General features: G+C 43.5%; 1 protein-coding gene across 2 annotated transcripts in view; it reads left to right on the plus strand.

Moving 5' to 3' along the window:
• Positions 1 to 2,511: 2,511 nt before the first annotated feature.
• IGFBP2 (insulin like growth factor binding protein 2) overlaps positions 2,512 to 20,968 on the plus strand; it is a 68,061-nt gene continuing 49,604 nt past the window's right edge. Inside the window, exon 1 of one of the 2 annotated variants that reach the window (XM_079969300.1) lies at positions 2,512 to 2,968. In XM_079969300.1, coding sequence (XP_079825426.1) covers positions 2,542 to 2,968 — 427 coding nt within the window. In that variant the 5' untranslated portion in view covers positions 2,512 to 2,541. The remainder of the gene's footprint in view (positions 2,969 to 20,968) is intronic. The other variant, XM_079969301.1, reaches the window with a different exon arrangement.

Genomic DNA, 20,968 nt, shown 5'->3' on the forward strand with positions numbered 1-20,968 from the left:
GAGAACTAGCGTGTGAGAATTGCAAGCCTTCTGTTTGCTGTGTGTGTGTGTGTGTGTGTGTGTGCTAAGAAGTGTACTATTAATTTTAAGAATGCTTCCAAGCCATCATTCACACCAGTAAGGTGAAATTTGTAGAATTAGATTATATATCTATATATAAATATAGCATATTTATAGCTGGTGAGTTGTTGGGATTTTTTCTTAGTTCTCTAATAGGGCTTTAATTGATAAACTGCAGGTGTCTGATACATTAATTATAAGGCTCAGATATATTCCTTTTCAGATGATTTCCCCTAGTTTCTTTGGGGGGGGGGTGGTCATAGAATATTGTTGTGTTTGCTTTTCATATTCTTTTTGAAAAATCATGACCATAGTATCTGCCAAGTTTGCTTTCAGTGCCCAGATATTGCAAAGATCTTTCAGAAGCTAAAATTTTATTTCTAATCCTTCATGTTGCTGATACTGTGATTAGGTCATCTGTGTGCAGCACATTCTGAACTTCTGAGTCATGTAGAGACAGACTTGGAATATTTCAAGTGAGTGAGGTATATAGAGTGAATGGTGTCATCAGAGATCTCAGTCAAGACCTAGGCTATGGTCTGAAGGCACATAAAGTCCACTCTCTTGCTGAAGCTAAGCAAGTTTGGGTCTGGTCAGTGCCTGAACTTGTGACTTCCTAGAAACTCCATGTATCACCAACTTAAGTTCCATGATAGAAGGTAAATCTCACTTCATTACCATATCAAGGCTTTAGAGGCCCCTCTGCTGAAACACAAGGGGGGGGGGCAGAACGTTAAGACAGCTATTATGCTAGTGTCATGTTATGATGTCATCACAGAAGAATACAGCATCATGATATTTAGGATGGATACATTTACTCGTAATTCTCTCCCTGCATTTGAGGCAACAAGTTCAACCCAATCTCACCCATGTCTAAGCAGAAACAATTCTCACTGGTTTTAATTTAAATTACTCTCAAGTAGGATTTCAGCCTTAAGGAGAACCATAAATTTATTTAAAGATTTTTTTCCCAATTACAAGAGTGCAATAAGTGCATTAACGAGCATCTCACACACACTCATTTTAAATGCAACCACCAATTTTCACTTTGGGTTATCAAAGATCAAACACAATCAGTATTTCACAGATTTGTATTATCTTTGCTATTACCTTCAAAACTTGATTTCTAAAAGGAAGAAAACTTGAGTCTAGCAGCATTTTTAAACACCCAATTTTTAGAATCAACTTAAAAAAAACAAACCCAGGAAATTTCCCCAAGAAATCATCTGTGAAATTAGGGTGTCCTTTTACAAGCAATTATTGTGTCGATATATCCCTTAATACATGGTATGTTTATTTTTGTACCATTTTAGTCCGAAGCAGGTGTACAATAATAAAAAAGGAACCCACAGAAAATAAAACAAAATGCAGTTGATCAAACCAGAACTCTGACCCATGCTACTTTGGAAGAACAAGCATGATATAAATTTAGCAAGAAATAAATCAATAATTTTCATGCTTCTTTAAAATAACAAGAAATGGAGAAACATTGGTAATCACATCCATAATAGCAGAGGGCTGAATACTGCCAGCCTCCTGATTCAGCTTCTAGCTAAGGTTGGTGCATGAAGTGGATAAAGCTTCATTCTCACTTGCCCTCTTGGTTTGCTCCCCCTCCCTCAGGCACGCACCCCATGATTTTCATTGAGTACCTGTTGTAAATTTGCTGTTCAGGGATTCACAGGGTTATTTCCCTTTATTATAGCACAACAACCCTGTGAGTTCGGCCCTGAGAGCCTGCCCATTGTTGTCAAGGCCATCACACCCAAACTCAAAGTGGTCCTCTCTTCGCCAGCTCTTTGGAGAGGAAAGCCAAGATACAAACTGCTGCCGGAAGAAAGCTGCACCTGTTGAACTGTTGCCTGTCACGCAACCGTTAACCGCAAGGGAAGCCCTGCCATAACCCTCAAATATTATTTTTTTTGGGGGGGGGGGGCAAAGGGATCTCATCCCCTAGAAGTTGGGGGTGCTTACATGATTTTTTTACTCCGAAAGAAGTCTGTGCTCTCCGTCGAGGCAGGCAGGGCAGAACGCGTCACATTTTGGTGTGTGTGTGTGTGTGTGTGTGTGTGTGAGAGAGAGAGAGAGAGAGAGAGAGAGAGAGAATGAATGTGTAAGAAAGAAAAAGTGGGGGGGGGGACTGTGAGTGTGTGAGAAAGAGAAAGAGAAAGAGAAAGAGAAAGAAGGTGTGAGTGAGTGAGTGAGAGAATGTGTGTGCGTCTGTGTGTGTGTGTGTGTGTGAGAGAGAGAGAGAGAGAGAGATAATGTGTGTGTGTGTGAGAGAGAGAGAGAGAGAGAGAGAGAGAGAGAGAGAGAGGTGGAGCAGAGCGGAGCCCAGCTCCCTCCCCGAGCGCGCCTGCCTTTAGGACCCAGCGGCGCCGGCGCGCCCGCCCCTCTCTCGCCCCGCAGCACCTGCCCGGCCGGCGGGCGCTCTCTGGCAGGCTGGCTGGCTCGCTCACTCCGCGAAGCGCTGCTGCCACGATGGTGCAGTTGCTGTTGCAGCCGCGCGCCGGGCGCTGCTCCTTGTGGCTGGGCTTGGGGCTGGCGCTGTGGGCGTCTCTGCCGGCGGCCCGCGTGGCGCTGCCCGAGGTGCTGTTCATGTGCTCGCCCTGCACCGCCGAGCGCCTGGCCGCTTGCGCGCCGTCGCCGCCCGTCTCGTCGGGATCCGAGGGCGACGCGTGCCCGGAGCTGGTGCGGGAGCCCGGCTGCGGCTGCTGCCGGGTGTGCGCCCGCCTCGAGGGGGAGCCGTGCGGGGTCTACACGCCGCGCTGCGCCTCGGGGCTCCGCTGCTACCCGCGTCCCGGCGCCGAGCTGCCCCTGCAGGCGCTAGTGCAGGGCCAGGGCACCTGCGCCCGACGGAGCGACGCCGCCGAGTACGGCGCCGCCAGCGCCGAGCACCGAGCGACCGGTGAGTGGACGGGGCGCCGGTTCCGCGCGGGGGGCTTTGGGGGCAACTAGGGCGTCAAATGAACTCCCGCCCTCTGAGCATGTGCAGTGTGCTCCCCCTCTCTCCAATTCATTGTAGAGATCTATTTTATTGCTGCTATCTCCCACCTTTTCCCCCGAAGAGCTCAGGGCGGCGCGCACGGCTCTCCCCCTCCCCATCTAGTCCCCCCAACAACCCTGTGAGGCAGGTTAGGCAGAAGGGCGGAGACTGGCCCCAGACATCCATTTGAGCTGAGTGGGGAGTCAAGCCGTGTTCCTACCCGACACTCTAACCACTACACTACCCTGACTCTAACCACTAGGCTTGAAAAGTCGTCGGGCTTACTTCGAACAAGGGGTGTCCCAGGTATTGTTATGAATCGACCTAATAACAATGTATTTAAGTGAGTGCTTTTGTCATCTCTGAGGATCCCGTGTGGGAAATTGGCTGGCCAGGGTAAACTAGCTGTTGGGGCAGCAAGCAGTAGAAGAATCTGGTGTGAAAGGATATCAGGAGTCAAGAGTTGAACTAGTGAGCAGACGCATTATTGTGCAGGGACGGGGAGGGAGGAAGGCATGGGTAGCAATGGGTGAACACAAACATTGGGGAATTTGATGTGGGGTGAATGGGAGAGGAAGGCCTTAGTTTGGGTAAATTTGACAGGTGTGGGGCTGGATCTGAGGAACAGACTTCCTATTGTATGCAAAATTAAAAGAGCCAATGTGCGGTATGTATTATGCAAAAATGAAGATACAGCAATAGAGTTCTGAACTATTAGTAACTTCATATTGATGTAACATTTTAATATGTAACTGTGTTTTTGTAACTGTTTAAGATGTACATTGTTGCTTCGGTGTTTCGTACTCCACTTAGAAACATTTTTAACACATAGAAACTGAATAATCCACTCTACCCTATCAAGACTGTAAGTGAGATGCCTTCTATTTAACTACTTTCCTGCGTGAAAAGTTGCATGCAAGTGTGCTCACAAAAGCCTTCGTCAAACTTTCCAACATAGCACACTGGCTTTTTAAAGGCAAGATAGTGGGGAGAGAGCAGCAGCAGCAACATTCCAAAATATGGTCCATCACAATTCTGCCTGTTGGTTCTGTGGCACAAAGATCCTCAAGAGCTACTTTACAGTCTTAAATTGCAGTCCTGGCTGCTGTGAGCACACAGATATTACTCCACTGTGTCTTGTGGAGTAATATGTGAAGTGTGAATGAAAATTATTTATCTTTTTTCATGCAGTGGACATGTGTTTAAGAGCTGTCCTCCTGTGGCACCCTGACTCATGTCCTTGGGAATGTTTAAGAACATGATTTGCCATTTCGATGTTTGTGATGTACCTGTGGCAGACATATGAAGCAGCCGGAGGCAACACTGCCTGAGTTTAACTTTCTTTGGTCATCTACTATTAACTTCCCTTGTCTAAGCAGCTAAAGCTATAGGCCAGGAATAGGAAACCACTCCACCAACTACATTCAGCATGACCAATGGTTAGGGATGGTGGGAGTTCCTCAATTGGAGGAACAAAGGCTCCCCATTTCTGCTGTAGAATGAAATCCAATGTTACTCATTCTCAGAGCAGACCCACTGAAATCAGTGGAATAACTCAAGTCCATGGGTTTCAATGGGTCTACTTTTGAGTATGACTGAGTTGGATATCACCCATTATGTCCTGGGGGGGTCCTGCAATTGATTGCTTATCAATTGATTGCAGTAGCTCCTACCCCTTGGCATAAGCAGCTAGTGGCAATGACATTTTAACTCACGCTGACCAAAGTAGAGAATGAAGGGTTGCATGTGTGGGTCTGCATCTCTCATATTATGGTTTGAGGTGGGAAGAAACTCTCCTAAAAACCAGTGTGTAAAATATAGGTATAAACACACAGCTTCTGTCTGACATAGGCCATCTTCACCTACAATAAGTACTTTGTCGTAATCTGTTTCCATAATGAGTTGTTGACTGTATAATTATCTCAGACGTTTCTGAATATATGTGTGTGGACTCACTTAACTTTTCACACACATACACCACACTCACAAGCCTTCCTGTTGGAAAAGTAAACTTTAAGTTCAGCAGGACTCGCTGAGGGTAAATTATCATAGCTGAGTGCTAGGGGATCTGACTTGTGTTCAGAAGTTCTCAGGTCGAATCCCTGGTGTCTCAAAGTAGAGCTGCCAAAAACCCAGGAGAGCCTCTGCAAGCCAGAGTAGACAGAATTGAACTAGATGAATGAACCAATGGTCTTACTCGGAAACACAGGAAGCTCCCTTATGCTGTGTACTTAGTATTGCAGCATGAAACAAAATGAAACTTTTCTACCTGGGCTCTGCTCTGCATAGGGTTCAGAAAACCATGAGCCTTACGGAATAAAAGGAATGTGGAGTCAAAACAGTGGGGGATTGGATGAATGTGGATTTTGGATTGGACTATTTTTCAGCTATAATAAATGGTTCACCTTAACACTTTGTTTCATTGGTGTTGCTCAAATTAGCTTCTTAAATCCTTTTGTAGCAGTTTCCCTGATAACACTTTCAAAAAGCACACTGACAGCTTTCTCCATGCACCTCAATATTGTCCCGAGAGATGGTAGATAGAAATGCAGGACATAACCATATTAGTGTAGTGATAAAAGTGAGGAACTCTGATATTTAAAACCGGAGAGGTCTAGGAAAGCAGCAAAACAAGCTCAAACCATTGAACCACAGAAAGCAGGACTCCCATCAGATAGGCTAAGATTGTAGTGAGTTTTTGGAAATGGTTTTAATCTTTGTTTAATTAAGTTAACTTTTCAACCGGAAAAAAAAAAAAACTTCACATAATGTTGTTTGTTCAGTATTGCATTCCAATACAATAAAAAATGAGTGTGTGATGGGAGGTTTTCCATGATAAACAGAGATGGCTAACTGGGGCAATTGGTCTTTGCTGAATTCAAGTGTGGAGAGAGGGGGGGATAGCTTAAGATCATTCTCGGGAGCGCATGTGAAATTATTCTGAAACATACTCTGGCATGTTCTCATCTGTCAAAGAGCTGGTTTTAAATTTATTTGCACAGAGCAGGTTGGGGTAGAAAAACCCTTCTCTTGACTGGGGATTGGAATGCAAAACTTGTATGCAATTCCTAAATTAAGAGGTTGGCAACTTTTATTTTGTCCCTGATGAGAGTCAGGAAGGTTGCCCAAGTGAAACAAGGAATAAGACTGAGAATTCTCCTGCTGTGGGCTTCGGTATTGTTTAATCTTCCACTGAGGTCTGGGCTGCCAATCCAGAAAAGGCTGTAGGCAGAAAGAAATACAAATAATCCACAGCAAGAAACGGATGCTGTTGCTGATTGCAAAAAAGGCTGTGGGTATTCTGGGGAATGTTGGAATGAAAATATCAAGTCTGTGCAAATCAAACTGACGGGCCAAATAGAGCTGTACCCTTTTGGGGTCCAGTTTTATAAAGTCTTAAACCTTCACTTCTCCCCATGAAGTTACTCAGTGCCAATTAGATTGACTGAGGTAGTGTCTCGATGCTATTTTGAGTGGATTTCCTTCCTCACTTCTGCTAACAAGCAACTGCAGGCATGGGTAGATGCAACCAAGAGTCATTGCCAACTGTTTTCAGTACAGTGGTACCTCGGGTTACAGACACCTCAGGTTACAGACGCTTCAGGTTACAGACTCTGCTAATCCAGAAATAGTACCTCAGGTTAAGAACTTTGCTTCAGGATGAGAACAGAAATCACCTTGTGGCAGCAGTGGGAGGCCCCATTAGGTAAAGTGGTACCTCAAGTTAAGAACAGTTTCAGGTTAAGAATGGACCTCCAGAACGAATTAAGTTCTTAACCCAAGGCACCACTGTATATTCTTCCAAATTCTATGTGTAATGAGTCCATGGGTTTCATTCTAAGTTCCTGAATGATAAATATCCATTTGGCAATTGACCCCAGACCTCAAAGGACTATCTGTAACTCTCATCCTTGCTGACATAAACACAACTTGCTGAATGAGGACCCGGCAATTTTTTATTTGAAGTTTCAGAGGCTAAAGGCTGCTGACTGCTTATTCTGTTAACTCATCAATGTAGGAGAATACTCATTTCTGAAAATAGACTAAAATATGTTGTGAAAACCAGGATACATGCACCTGGTTCCTGGAGAGAGCAACCAGGAACCAGGAGGAACCAGGAACTGAGGAAGCTGTGTAGCCTGGGAAGAGCTGCAACCCATGGACTCATTACCTTTACTGGACAGAGGGGGCCACATTTGTCACTCATATCTTGGATAAGCATGTGATTATCCTCAATTATCCTTGAGAATTCATGTGTTCAGTTGGGGGTTAGATCATTTTCAGAAGAAGAAGAAGAAGAAGAAGAAGAGTAGTTTGGATTTGATATCCCGCTTTATCGCTACCCTAAGGAGTCTCAAAGCGGCTAACATTCTCCTTTCCCTTCCTCCCCCACAACAAACACTCTGTGAGGTGAGTGGGGCTGAGAGACTTCAGAGAATTGTGACTAGCCCAAGGTCACACAACAGGTGCATGTGGAGGAGCGGAGATGCGAACCTGGTTCCCCAGATTACGAGACTACCACTCTTAACCACTACACCACACTGGCTACCTTTATGCAATGGCCATTTTTGGTATCTTCAAACAATAATGATAAGTTTGGCTACCATAGTCTCTATAGCAATAGCAAAGGTGAATGCTACCTGGGAGTTAGCCCCAGTGAACTTGAAAAACCCTGAGTCACCTTTGTGGCTGTGGTAGGGACTAACTTTGCAATCCACAGCCAACTCCGCTCGTACTTTCAACAGACTTGCGAAAAATGAAGATGTTGCTTATTTATGTATTTGCAATGTTTCTGTACCACCCATTAACGGGTGTTCTCTGGGTGATTCACAATAGTTAAAGCCATGACGTACAGAAATGGAACATAGACATAGAACTGAGGGACAGCAGAAAGTCAATGGGCAGTGTCTAAACCCTTGCCAAAGGATGAATGAGTAGGGATAGGATGAGAAAAGAAATTTAGCACTGTTGGTGGAGAGAAACCCAGCCAGGTGGTCAGTCTGTCCATCCTAGAGGTCCCTAGTCTGTCCATGGGAAGTGTCATGGTCTAATCTGGGGTGTCTTTTGGGTGGTCTTGAAACCCCTTGATCAAAAGCTGCCTTGTTTCCTTGTCTGTGTCCTGGCTCAGGATTCTTAACTACAACATCCTGAAGCTGGTGTAGTTAATTTTTCTCTCAGTGGACATTTGTTTGTTTGTTTGTTTTAAACTGCCTGCAAGGGGGAGGGAATAAAAAGTGCCCCCCACTTCTTCCTTGTCCAGAGCAGGCCAACAGAGCTTTGGAAGTGATTTATGTTTCGCCGCTTAAATCTCCATCTCACTTAGGATTGCTCTGCAAGGCAACTGGGTGAGAACTAAAGTTAATGCAGTTTACACAAGCCAGTTCCCACAAAAGATCATCAGCTAACATAACGTTGAAAATGAGGAATGTGCACATCAGCAGGGAAGCACTTCAGGGATCCTGAACTCTTCAGTTATTAGCCGTTGATATTGGATGCTGCAGAACTGGGCTCCATAAACCTATTTGACAGAATTTCTCAAGGTTTGAATAAAAGGATTGTATGTGGCAATTTTATTGTAACCCCCCAATCCCCAACCCCACACTTCCTTCCATTTGTTGCGGAAGTATTCTTGTTAGCCCCCCCCCCTTTCCTGTTCTCTCACCTTGTTAACTTGATTGATCATCCTCTGTTCCTCCCTGGAGCACCTTTTTAGTGTGCTTTTACACATCTGATGTAATAAACTGTTGCTGCAGATGTTCCAGAGGCAATAAATCAGCTAGTCCCCAAGAGATCATAGGACCATCACCTCCTAATGCATAGTATTTCTGTGGAGTGGATAGGGTGTTACAGCTTTTCGTTTGTAGGGTGTGTTTGAGTTGCCGTTCTGTCTCTGCTTTCAATGTTTCCCAAGGAGGTGTCACTGAAATTGCCGCTATCACAGCCTGTTTTACACTTTTCCAGGAGTAGCACTGGTGTAACAGAATTTTGGAATGGTGGGAAGACCTAGAACCATTTCTGACCATTCTGCAGAGACTATCCTTAGAAAGACAATTCAGATGCTCCTTGATTTTGCAAAGGCAGAAAGAATTACAATGCTGGTTATTTAAAACTACAAGCGCAGCTAATACATATCAAGCAAGCAACTAACTGAAATAAATAGAGGCTTTTGATTCATGTGGCTGTCTTTCTGTGTGGGTGCTATATAACTGTGGACTTTGGGAAAATATTTTGCAAGGCTTTAAACTTTTTTCTTGCCTTTTAGCAGATGTTCTGCTCTCTCCTTGTTTCAAACATGCCTTGCTTCCTTTTCTTCTAGATTGGAGGTGGGTGTTAACTGAACCTGGTATTGCCAAAGGGGGCTGTTGGAGCTTCTGGACTGTGGAAAACCATAAGCGGTTTGATGGGGCTTGAGTACAGACTAACAATTTGGGATGTGTTTGTGAGGAGTGTGAGATACAGAATGCATTTAAAATTAAATTCTGTAATAATAAAACCTGCCAATCTGTGCTAGCACAGAGTCTGGAACAGCTATATCAGTTTTCCTTGCCAGACCTATAACATGACTTAAGACAGGGATGGGGAATCTGTCGTTGGACTCCTATAATTCCTGCTCATAGACCATTCAGGCTGGGATTGATAGGAGTCTGAAGGCCAGCAATATTGTGAGGACCACAGGTTAGCTACCCCTGCTGTAAGTGATAGTCCAAAGTTACCCAGTGTTTCCATGACTATGCTGGAAGTTTTATTCAGGTGTGTTAGTGCCATAATTCCATTTAGTCCAGTACTCTTATCTCCAGCAGTTGCTGAGCTTGGGAAGCTTACAAGTATAGGGCAATATTGCATAGTATGTGGATTTAAGTAAGACAAAGTAAATAAGAGGAAATAGAAATGCGAAGAAGATAGGAAATGTAATTAGAAAGCTATCTAGGGGGAAGGGAGGGAGGAGTGGACTTGAAAGAGTCAGAATATATGTGAGGATAAGAAATGTTGATGTTCTTTTTATTGAAATGGAAAACTAATAAAGATTATTGGGGGAGGGGGGAATACAAGTACAAGGCAATTAAAAACAGCCACTTCCTGATAGTTTGTCTCCAGCATCTGGTCACTAGAGATATATTTGATTATGGATGTTGCATTTATCTGTCATGGCTACTGCACCTATCTCATCCTTCCATGAGTTTGTCTAATCCCAAGCAATGTTATAGCACAAGATGCTTAGGATCTATGGCATCTTATTGATTAGTTATTGCTGTCCTAAGCAATGGGTTCTGCACTTTTGAAATGATCTGATTTGAGCAATTTGAGACCTTAAAAAAAATATTAAAGATTTTCTTGGTTTACAAAAGTACGTGCATTGTCTCTTTTTTCAGGTTGTATTTTCTACAGATCAGTTATATTTCTTTTGAGACATTAGTGTTGTACACAGTATAAGGTTGGGGAAGGAGAGGGGGGGGTGGGATGGTAAAACTTATATTCTTTTACTTAGTGTATGTGTGGAGTTTAGCTCTCCCCTGGTATGAAGAGGAGTTAAGAAGACTTGTGACCTTGCCTGGAATTTAGCCTTTGGCCTGATGCAACATTAGTTCAGTACAGACGGTTTTACAAGTTCTGCTAATGGAGATTTCAGTAATTGCAGTGCCCTGATCCATGGGGTTCATGTTACACGAGCATGTTTGGGCTAGGAGGAGGCACAGGATCATCCTTCTCTTTGAAACGAGAACAACTTTTCAGGCATGAGAGAAAATCTGAAAAGCAAAGTGCCTTTTTTAAAAATAGAATTTGAAATTGATGCCGAAATGTGACACTAGAAAAACATAGATAGAATAGATGTTGCTTCATTTTATAATGCCCTGCTCAGATTTAACACACGTGGTGGCACTTCACAGAGACACAGTTGCAAAAGGTTTGGATGTTTTTCCTGGACCTAAACATGGAGTACAGAGAGAGAAGTTTTGTGCCTGTTGTGGGGTTCTTCATCCTGTCTTGAAAATACTTATTTACCTTTAACCTTTCTATTCTCGCTATGCATCTTTGTTTTCCCTATCTAGTGCAGTTTTATAATCCACAAGAAACATGATTCTTTGTTCCCAGAAGCTTTCGCTTGAACCGGATCAATGCTGATGTGTGTGTGTGCCTGCTTGGTTTTGGAAGTTTCCATTCATACAAAATCTCTACATTGCATAAATTTTGTGATTTTTTTAAATAAACATTTTCTTAGAATCTAACAATATGACTGAACCACCCATTATAGCTAGAGACAGGTTTTCATTATTAATGACCTTGCCTTTATATGAATGACTCAGTTGGTTATTGAACAACAATTATATATGTCACAGCTAAAAATTGGCTGCTGTTTCTTTAATGCTAAAAGAACTAAGCTGGTAGTGGTGATGTGTGTACAGTTGGTCAGTCATTTCGCAGATAAAGACTTTTAAGAATAAAAGCAGAAAATACTCTGCAAGGATACTGAAGGGGCTCAGCAAGCATCAGCAGAGATGGCAGATTTCCAGTCTTCCCAAGTTGTAATTACAGTGGTACCTCGTGGTACATACACTTCAGGTTACAGATGCTTCAGGTTACAGACTCCGCTAACCCAGAAATAGTGCTTCAGGTTAAGAACTTTGCTTCAGGATGAGAACAGAAATCGTGCTCCGGTGGCGTGGCAGCAGCGGGAGGCCCCATTAGCTAAAGTGGTGCTTCAGGTTAAGAACAGTTTCAGGTTAAGAACTGACCTCCGGAACGAATTAAGTACTTAACCCGAGGTACCACTGTATCGGGGGAGGCATTTTTTTTTTACTTCTCTCAGAAAGCAACTGGCTGAGTTGGTCGATAAGAATGCAGCAGTTGCTAAGGAGAGATGGACTATGGGACTGTGTTGAGACTGAGGTGTTCATAACAGACTCTGCTGAGAAAAGACGGCTGGATGAAAGTGCTCGTGCCCAAATTATGCTGTGTTTGAGCAACTCTCAGTTATTGCATGTAGCAAATGCCAGCCCAGCGTTTGAGTGCTGGAATTTAGTAAGGGCAATGCATGTCAGAGACACTGCTGGAACCATAATTTCTCTGACCAGAAGGCTGTTCAGGACTGTTATGAAAGAAGGTGAGAGTTTGGCAACTCATCTTCAAACGCTGAAATCTCTGTTTCTTCAACTACAGCAGAGAGGTAAGCATTATGATGAGACTGACCAAACATACATTATCCTTTCAAGTTTGCCTGAAAGTTGGTTGCCCGTCATTAACAGTATGGAGGGTATGAGTCCCCGAGATCTGACCCTTGAGTATGTGGTTGGAAGACTGACCGAAGAAGCAGAAAGGAGGTCAGATAGATAGGCTGAACTCCAAGAGTGGAGGAGTTACAGCCGAGGGGGCCAGCAGCAGAAACTGCCAATGGAGCAACGCCAAGATTTGGACTTGGCCATGGCAGTGAGGAGATACTATAGATGCAGCCAACCCTGGCATCTCCAGCGTCAATGCAGGGCAAGACTTCCAGGAGACGATGTGGAGCAGAGGCAGCAATCAACACAGAAACGTAAGCAGAAGGGGTTCTCTTCAAGGAAGAAGAACACGTGTTCTGCTCAGCTTGTGTCTGCATTTTCTCAAGAGGAGAGGAAGATACCTTGAGGAACGTGGTTGCTGGACTCTGGCAGCAGCAGGATTATCTGCAACAGTCAGGAGGACTTTAAGACCCTGGAGAAGCCAGTCGAAGGAAAAGACTCAAACTATCTTGCTGATGGTCCTAGAAGCAAGATTGATGGCCAGGGAACATGTTTCCTGCAGTGCTTGAGCACTACTCTACCAGAGACTCCGTTTGTCAGCAGTTTGGACTATTGTTTACTGTCTGTAAGCTGTTTGAATAATGCAGGGTATAGTGTTAAGTTCACGCAGGATGGTTGTCTGATAAAGAATGGAACACAGATATGTAGCCATGCAAAGATGGAAAATGGGTTATATGTAATGCAGGACAAGCCTGTTAAACAGCCCAGGTGGTTCAGGAGAATTTGTCAGTTCATAAGGAGTGTGTACATGAACTACATAGAAAACTGGGTCATGCAAATTTTCATGTGCTTTCAGAGATGCCAAAGGTATGCAAGAACCTAAAAGTAAATAGCTGTAACTGTTTCCTAGATTGCAATGTATGTAAAATGGCCAAATCTAAGAGGAAGCCTGTGGCTTCTAAAAGTGACAGATTATCTAAAGAGGTTTTAGAACTTGTCCTTTGTGACGTGATAGGCTCTTTTCCACAGAAGACTGAAGGGGGCACCAGATATGCTTTTCTGGTAATAGCTGATACATCATGTTTTAGTTGGTTGTTTTTGTTAAAGCAGAAATTTTGTTAAAGCAAAGTGTTTCCCCACATTCAGAGAATGGGTTGCCCAAGCCGAAAAGCTCTTCACCCGCCCTGTTGTGCAGTTGCAAACAGATGGGGTGGGGAATTTTTGAACAAACAGTTTGGGGCATGGTCGTGACGTAAGGGTGGTCAATGTTAGTGTTGTGGTGTGGGTTGGTTGCTTGGTTAGAGAAAGTTGGTAGCGTTGATGTGTGTACAGTTGGTTGGTTGTTTTGCAGACAAAGACTTTGAAGAATAAAAGCAGAAAATACTCTGCAAGGACACTCTCCTCGTGGACTCTTTTATGCCGACAAGGGTCCGAGGACCAGGCTGAGGAGACAAAGGAAGTCAGGACCTTTCCTTTTTTCTAACATCTTGCACATATGTAAAGGGTTACAAAGGCGCCTTTCTGTAGGGTAGAACTAATGTCCTGCTGGGTATGCCGTCCTGAATTTCCATCAACTTTGAGGGAGCCAGATCCTAGTCTAATCACTAAAAATGTGATCCATTGATATTTCAGATAAAAGAGATATTCCTGTAGCATTTACCCAATGACATGACATACTCACCCAGTTCTAATTATATCCTTGAGTTTGCAGCAGTCTCTCACAATTGCATACAAGTTTGTTCCTGTGCTGATGCATTTCTAAACTCATTGACAGTTCAGTTAAGCTTCCTTTATAGAATTGTTCCTATAAGCAGAAACATTTTAATATTGGGAAAGTTGAAGCAAATGTCTCTCTCTTTTTCTCTCTCTGAAAAAAATCTTACATTGAACTGAGCTCTGGCATCAAAAGAGAGTTCCAGTCATCTGTCCTGTGACTGAATCTTAGTGGTCCTTTTTTAAGAATTCAAACAATATGCAGTGGTATCTCAGTTTAAAAACAGTCCAGTTTAAGAACAATTTGGTTTACAAACTCCGCAAAACTGGAAATAGTGTCTTGGTTTGAGAACTTGAATCCGAACGGTAGAAGAGCACTGGCAGTGTGAGGCCTCATTAGGGAAAGTGCGCCTCAGTTTAAGAATGGTCTTGGTTTAAGAATGGACTTCCGGAACATAAGTTCATAAACCGAGGTACCACTGTACCTGCATATGTAACTTGTGATGATAGCTCTGCACACACCTTTTGCCTTAAGGCTCACAAATTATCACACTGTTGCTGCTTGATATAAATAACTGGTTCTAGCAACACCATAGAGCAAGATTTGAATATACTGATTCCCAAGTAATGTGAGCTTGTAGAGCTTAGATAGATAGATGATAGATAGATAGATAGATAGATAGATAGATAGATAGATAGATGATTGATAGATAGATAGATAGATAGATAGATAGATAGATGATAGATAGATAGACAAGCAGATAGTTGTGCTTAATTTCTGGCACAGGAAGCCCACGTGTGTGTGTGTGTGTGTGTGTGTGTGTGGCCAGCATGACCATTTTATCCCAGCCACATCCACCTGCCTTGCACCTGTTGACAGATGCAGACTAAGTAATGTTGTGGTTGTTACGGAATAATCAGTGCCAAATGCCATCCCCACTTTCTGTAGGAATCTTCCTTTGCATGTGCTGCTTGATTCAAGCTGCTCCTGCAAAGGAAGAAAGTGCACTCCTGATTTCTCTTCTGAAGTTATTTCACCTGCCCCCCCTCCCCTGGCCAAAAGAGTTCAGGATCCTGCCTGCTAGCCAGATCCTGTTTCCCCACCTCTGATCTATCTTGGTTCAATCTACCTCAGAGCTCAAGCGAGTGAAGAAGGAAAGTGACTTTGCATTTATGGAACACATGGCAAGCCTCCCACATGCCCCCTCCTCCTGAAAGGATGTGCTCACACCTTACTCCGTGTAGCTGGCTTTCCGCAGTTCCCCTCCATCTGGTGCTTTTCTATTCAGAGTCTGGCACAGGGCCACTGAAAAACAAAAAAGACAACCCATAGCAACAGAAAAGGAATGTATAAAAAGACTTCTTTAACAACACCCCCAAATTGTTCTTGTAAAATCAGGCAATCTAGACTACTGTAACTTCTTCCCACCTTTGGTTTCCATTAAGGCATGTGGGAACAGGAAATGGCAAATCCCTAGCACATGCCTTATCAAAGTGGTTTCAGAATAATGTTAGACCATTGAGATTGCAAGCAAAGTCCTACTGGGTCAAGCCAAAGGCACATGTAACCCAGCATCCTGGGTTGGGTAGAATGTAGAAGGTCCCAGCTCCAGTTCCCATCATCTCCAAGTGAGACTGGGAGTGTCCCATGCTGGAAACCTTCGAGTGTTGTTGCCACTCTGTCAACAACGTTGAGCCAGATGGGCCAATGGTCTGATCCAGCAGAAGACACTATCTATGTTTCTGTGTTGTCCTGGGGCCTATCAAAAGCCAAATGCAGGACCTGAGCACAACAGTGCTGAATCAGTAAGCATTACTGCAGAATTGGATTGAGCTACTAGAACTGAATAGCAGATTTCAAGCTTGTGGGGTGACCAGAATCCTAAGAACCAATTCCAAGAATTTTGCAGACCTAGAGATACAGTCATACCTTGGTTCTCGAATGCCTTGGTACATGTATGTTTTGGCTCCCGAACACTGAAAACCTAGAAGTAAGTGTTCCGGTTTTCAAACATTCTTTGGAAGCCGAATGTCCGACGAGGCTTCTGTGGCTCCCAATTGAGTGCAGGAAGCTCTTGCAGCCAAGCGGAAGCAATACCTTGGTTTTTGAACAGTTCCGGGAGTCAAACAGACTCCCAGAACAGATTAAGTTTGACAACCTAGGTCAACACTTCTTCCTGGTAGGAATCTTGATGCAACATGTCAAGAGTGTGATTTGGTTGGGACCCCATGCAATATCAGAGTGTGAGCCAGCCCAATATTATTTTTTTATTTTGTATACTGCCTTATACTCATGGGTCTATACCTGCAATAGGATTTTCTTATCCTTTAGCACATAGTGACAGACTGGCATAAATAAATGCCTTTAGCTCCAATTATGATATTAAAGAGTGGTGTCAACTAAAGAACACTTTGAGTGGACCTTTTTAGACTTGCCTGACCTTGTTGAGACTAGATCTTGGTGTCAAGATCAACAGAAATCCAGCTTAATTTCTGTAGCCGTTCTTGTTGTTAGTCACGTACATGGGCTGACCTTGTGCATGTCACTGTACTAAAAATCACATGAAGATGAATTTGTGGCTGAATTCTCCATGTAGCAGGCATGCCTGTATTGCAAAGACACACCCACTACAATAAGAACTCCTTCATAAGAGGATTGTGGAATTGGCTGCACCATTATAACTATGAAGCTGCTTTCTACTGAGGGTGGCTGCAGAAGAAGAAGGGGAAGAGAATCGAAGCACAAAGCCTATTCACAGAGGCCAAGCCACAATCTAGCAATTGCATCTGAATCAGACTAAAGTTGCACAGTCCGGAGACCGCAGCGTGTCATCATATAGGGTTAGTAAATGGCAAGGGTCTCTCAGAGAAAAGTATTTCTAGTGATCATAATTTGGGGCGGAATTATCACTGATTATGGCAAGACATCATCTGGAATGTTATCCCACTCCATATAACGGGATCCAGTTTCCACCCAAGCAGATTTTGGCCAACCTGAGGAGCTAATAGTTATTCATTTTTTATTGGTCAACTTCACACAGTGTGGCTCTCACTCATCCACTAGAACAGAGGGAGGCAGAAGCAGCTCTACTACTTACAGAACAATGGAATGAAGCACCACACATTTTCTCTACTGTCTGTAGAACTGCAGACTTATCTCTTTTTCTTTTTTGGCCCCTACGAAAGAGAGCGAAGTAGCAGTGGGCCAGTTAATTCCCTCAATGGGTGATGCACAGTATGTCTAGATTCTGGGTCAAACCCTGCTATCCAAAGAGTATGGTGATTCTACCTTTGGCAAATAGTATAGTTTATAGTATGGTTTCTGTTTGTTTGTGTGTGTATCATAAGAGAGGCAACCCAATCCCACTTGTGTGCTTACTTGCTAGTAAGCCAGTGGGACTTGCTCCTAAGAAACAGTGTTTAGGATTGCAAGTCCAGTGAAAATAATTTCTTTTAACAGAACAGTAATATTTTAAACTAAATTATTTTGGGTTTAGGGAACGGAGAGAAGCACTGATGATTTCCCTGACTTGTGCTTGTTTCTATTATGTATTTTGCATTCTCATTTTGCATTTTTATATTGTGAATAGCCCTGTGATCTTCAGATGAAAGACAGTATATAAATTGAATCAACCAATCAATTAATTAATTAATTATAATGGTGATGGTGATGATAACAACACCCAAGTGATGCACAACCAGTTAAATTTATCGGGAAATTGTCTTCGCCTCAGACCACAGAACTCATTTTAACCCCTATAATCTATGTTTGGCTGTTTCTTTAATTAAAAAGGAAAATAAGTCTTTTCTCACTTGCTTTCCCTCAGTCCTCCCTTTCCAGACAACATAAAATTACAAGCCCTTTACAATTTACCACTCCTGTTGCATCCTGGGGGATATCTCTCCAGATGTTCCTGACCGCGGTTGCAGGCATGCTAAAAAAAGAAAAGGAGCTGCCCTCCCATAAACCTTTAATTGATCCTTTTATTCTCCCAATACATGTTGGAACAGGACTTTGAAAGAGTTTAGTCAGTACCGCATGACTGCCCATCCTGCGGGAAGATACAATCGGTGAAGCTCTAAGCTTATATGTGCTTAATTTATAGCAAAGGTGAGAGCAGCTTCACCTACCCTTCGGGCAACATCTTACCTTGATGTAGACAAGCGAGATGAGTGTCTTCCTTGTGAATCTGCAGCTCAGAGCCATGATTCAGTGTAAAGTTATGTCTCTAATAAAAGAGAGGGCTGTTTTGTTTTGTTTTATCTTGGAGGTGCAATTACTTTAGAGGCTGATGGGGGTGAAAAGCAGCCCACGGGTAATAGAATATATATGTTACTGTGGAGTACTTCTGCACCTAGGAGGGAATTATGCCAGGTTCAGTCCAGGTAGGACAATACTGTGTTTGATTGGCTAATGGTCTGCCTCTGTATAAGATGGCATTCTGTGTACTTTGAACAGCTTGGGCAATTTCCCTGCATAGGGCATTGAGCCGAGGGGGACTAATAATAATAATAATAATAATAATAATAATAATAATACCTATATTTATATGGGTACCTACTCAAAGTGAGGGGGAACACAGTAAATTGTGCCCTTCCTCAGGGTGCCATATTACCAAAATCCACCCCTGCTGACAGTAACCTCATTAAGTGACTTATCTGATTTAACTTTCATAATTTTATGGCCCATTGTGGGTTTCCAAATCTTTTCAGTTGTTGAAACTTTTGAATTATCAGCTCCAAGGTGTGTGGTGTGGGTGTTTAAACTGGGAGATTTCTCCCTTTCCTCCAGAGCAACAGCTTGTCTTTGAGCAGCAAAAATGTTCCAGCTGACTTCGAAAACAGCACAGGGGTAAAGAGAGAGAAAGAGGGTAAATGTTTAACTTTCATTTCTTCAGTAACAAAACAGGGTAGGATGTTAACTTAAACTACAGCCGTTCCCCTTCTCTCATATAATGAACTGCTGCTCTCTATGGGAAAGCGGACAAGGCTCTTGAGAAACATAAGCTTCTGATGCAGACATTGCTGTAACAATCCTCCACAAAATGCCATCAAGTGGGCTTATTGCAAAGGTAAATGGCCTTCATCTAGGTCTAATGAAGAAGGCTTTCATATACATTGGCTGTAATTTTCACATGCTAAAAGAGCCTTGTTGTGTTTGTGTTTTCATTCAGTATCAGCCACCCTGCGACAGCTATGGAAACACTGGATGGCACCAATGCCAGTCCTCAGAGCATACATAGTGGAGTTAATAGACACGACTAAGTTCCATCCACTAATTTCAGCAGGCCTACTCTAAGTAGGATTTAGGAAATTTTGAGGGTTGCCCCAACTTCCCTTCATGTTTCTGCAGTGTGCTCAAGCTTGGGGACGAAGTACTTGCAAAGCTGCCACGGGATCCCAATCTAGGATGTGACCCTGACACTTTTCTACTAAAAACAGGGGGAGAGAACCTCTGTAAAAGTACAATTTGCTCCAAACAGCATCTTCAGGGGCATATAGAGACCAGGGAAAAGGTGATATTTCAGCAGGAAACAGCCCTTGGGGCCCTGATCCAGATCCAGAACCAGAACCTGTTCCAGATCAGAGCTCTGCAGCTGCTTTTTCCTGAAACGAAGAGGCTAAGTTTAAGCATCCCATTTTCAAATATGCCGACAACATAGGTAAAGGAACCCCTGACCATTAGGTCCAGTCGTGGCCAACTCTGGGGTTGCGGCGCTCATCTCGCTTTATTGGCCGAGGGAGCCGGCGTACAGCTTCCGGGTCATGTGGCCAGCATGACTAAGCCACTTCTGGCAAACCAGAGCAACACACAGAAATGCCATTTACCTTCCCGCCAGAACAGTACCTATTTATCTACTTGCATTTTGACATGCTTTCGAACTGCTAGGTTGGCAGGAGCAGGGACCAAGCAACTGGAGCTCACCGCATCGCGGGGATTTGAACCGCCGACCTTCTGATCGGCAAGTCCTAGGCTCTGTGGTTTAACCCACAGCGCCACCCACATCCCATGCCGACAACATAAAGTATAATAAAAGAGCACAAGTAAGAGTCCTACTAGAACAGACCAAAGGCTTATCTATCTCAGACTCCTATTACCCACAGTGACCAGCCAGATGCCTATGGGAAGCCCACAAGCAGGGCATGAGGAGGGCAATTGCCTCACCTGCTGCTGTTTTGCAGCAACTGGCGTTCAGAGACACAATGTCTCTGATTCTGGAGGTAGCATCTAGCTGTCATAACCAGTAGCTGCTGATAGCGTTATCCTTCATGAGTTTATCTAATCCCCTGTTCTGTGGCAGCAAATTCCATAGCTTTAACTATGCACTGTGTGAAGAAATACCTCCTTTCATCTTTCCTGAATCTGCCACCATGGATGTTTATTGGATAGCCCTGCATTCTAGAATTTGGAAAGGGGGGCTTATCTCTATCTTCTTTCCTCTCATGCATTGCTTTATAAACCTCTGTCATGTTTCCCATTACAGTACTCTAGAATCTGTCCTATGGGCTCACTAAAATAATAAATCCACAAAAATCTGAAATCTTCCTGCATTTTTAAGCATCAACGCCTGGAGGGGGCTTTCAACATAAACGGCACTTTCAATTGTGAGTTGTTCTGGGTTGTGGAGTAGGCTGAAAGTGTACAACCAATTCCAATTGGTAGGACATCACATGAACTGAACATGTCTATACTCATTGGTTAAATATGCTCCTTGACTAAAGCATAAAGTGTATACAGTCGTACCTTGGTTCTCGAACATAATCCATTCTGGAAGTCCGTTTGACTTCTGAAATGTTCAAAAACAGAGGCACGGCTTCCGATTGGCTGCAGCAGCTTCCTGCACTCAAGTGGAAGTTGTGTCGGACGTTCGGCTTCCAGAAAACATTCGAAAACTTACGGTACTTCTGGGTTTTCAGCATTCGGGAGCCAAAATGTACGAGTACCAAGGCGTTCGAGAATCAAGGTACGACTGTATTTGGAATGTCAAAAGGT

The sequence above is a fragment of the Podarcis cretensis genome, assembly GCF_951804945.1.
Source record: "Podarcis cretensis genome assembly, chromosome: 1".
Classification (NCBI taxonomy): domain Eukaryota; kingdom Metazoa; phylum Chordata; class Lepidosauria; order Squamata; family Lacertidae; genus Podarcis; species Podarcis cretensis.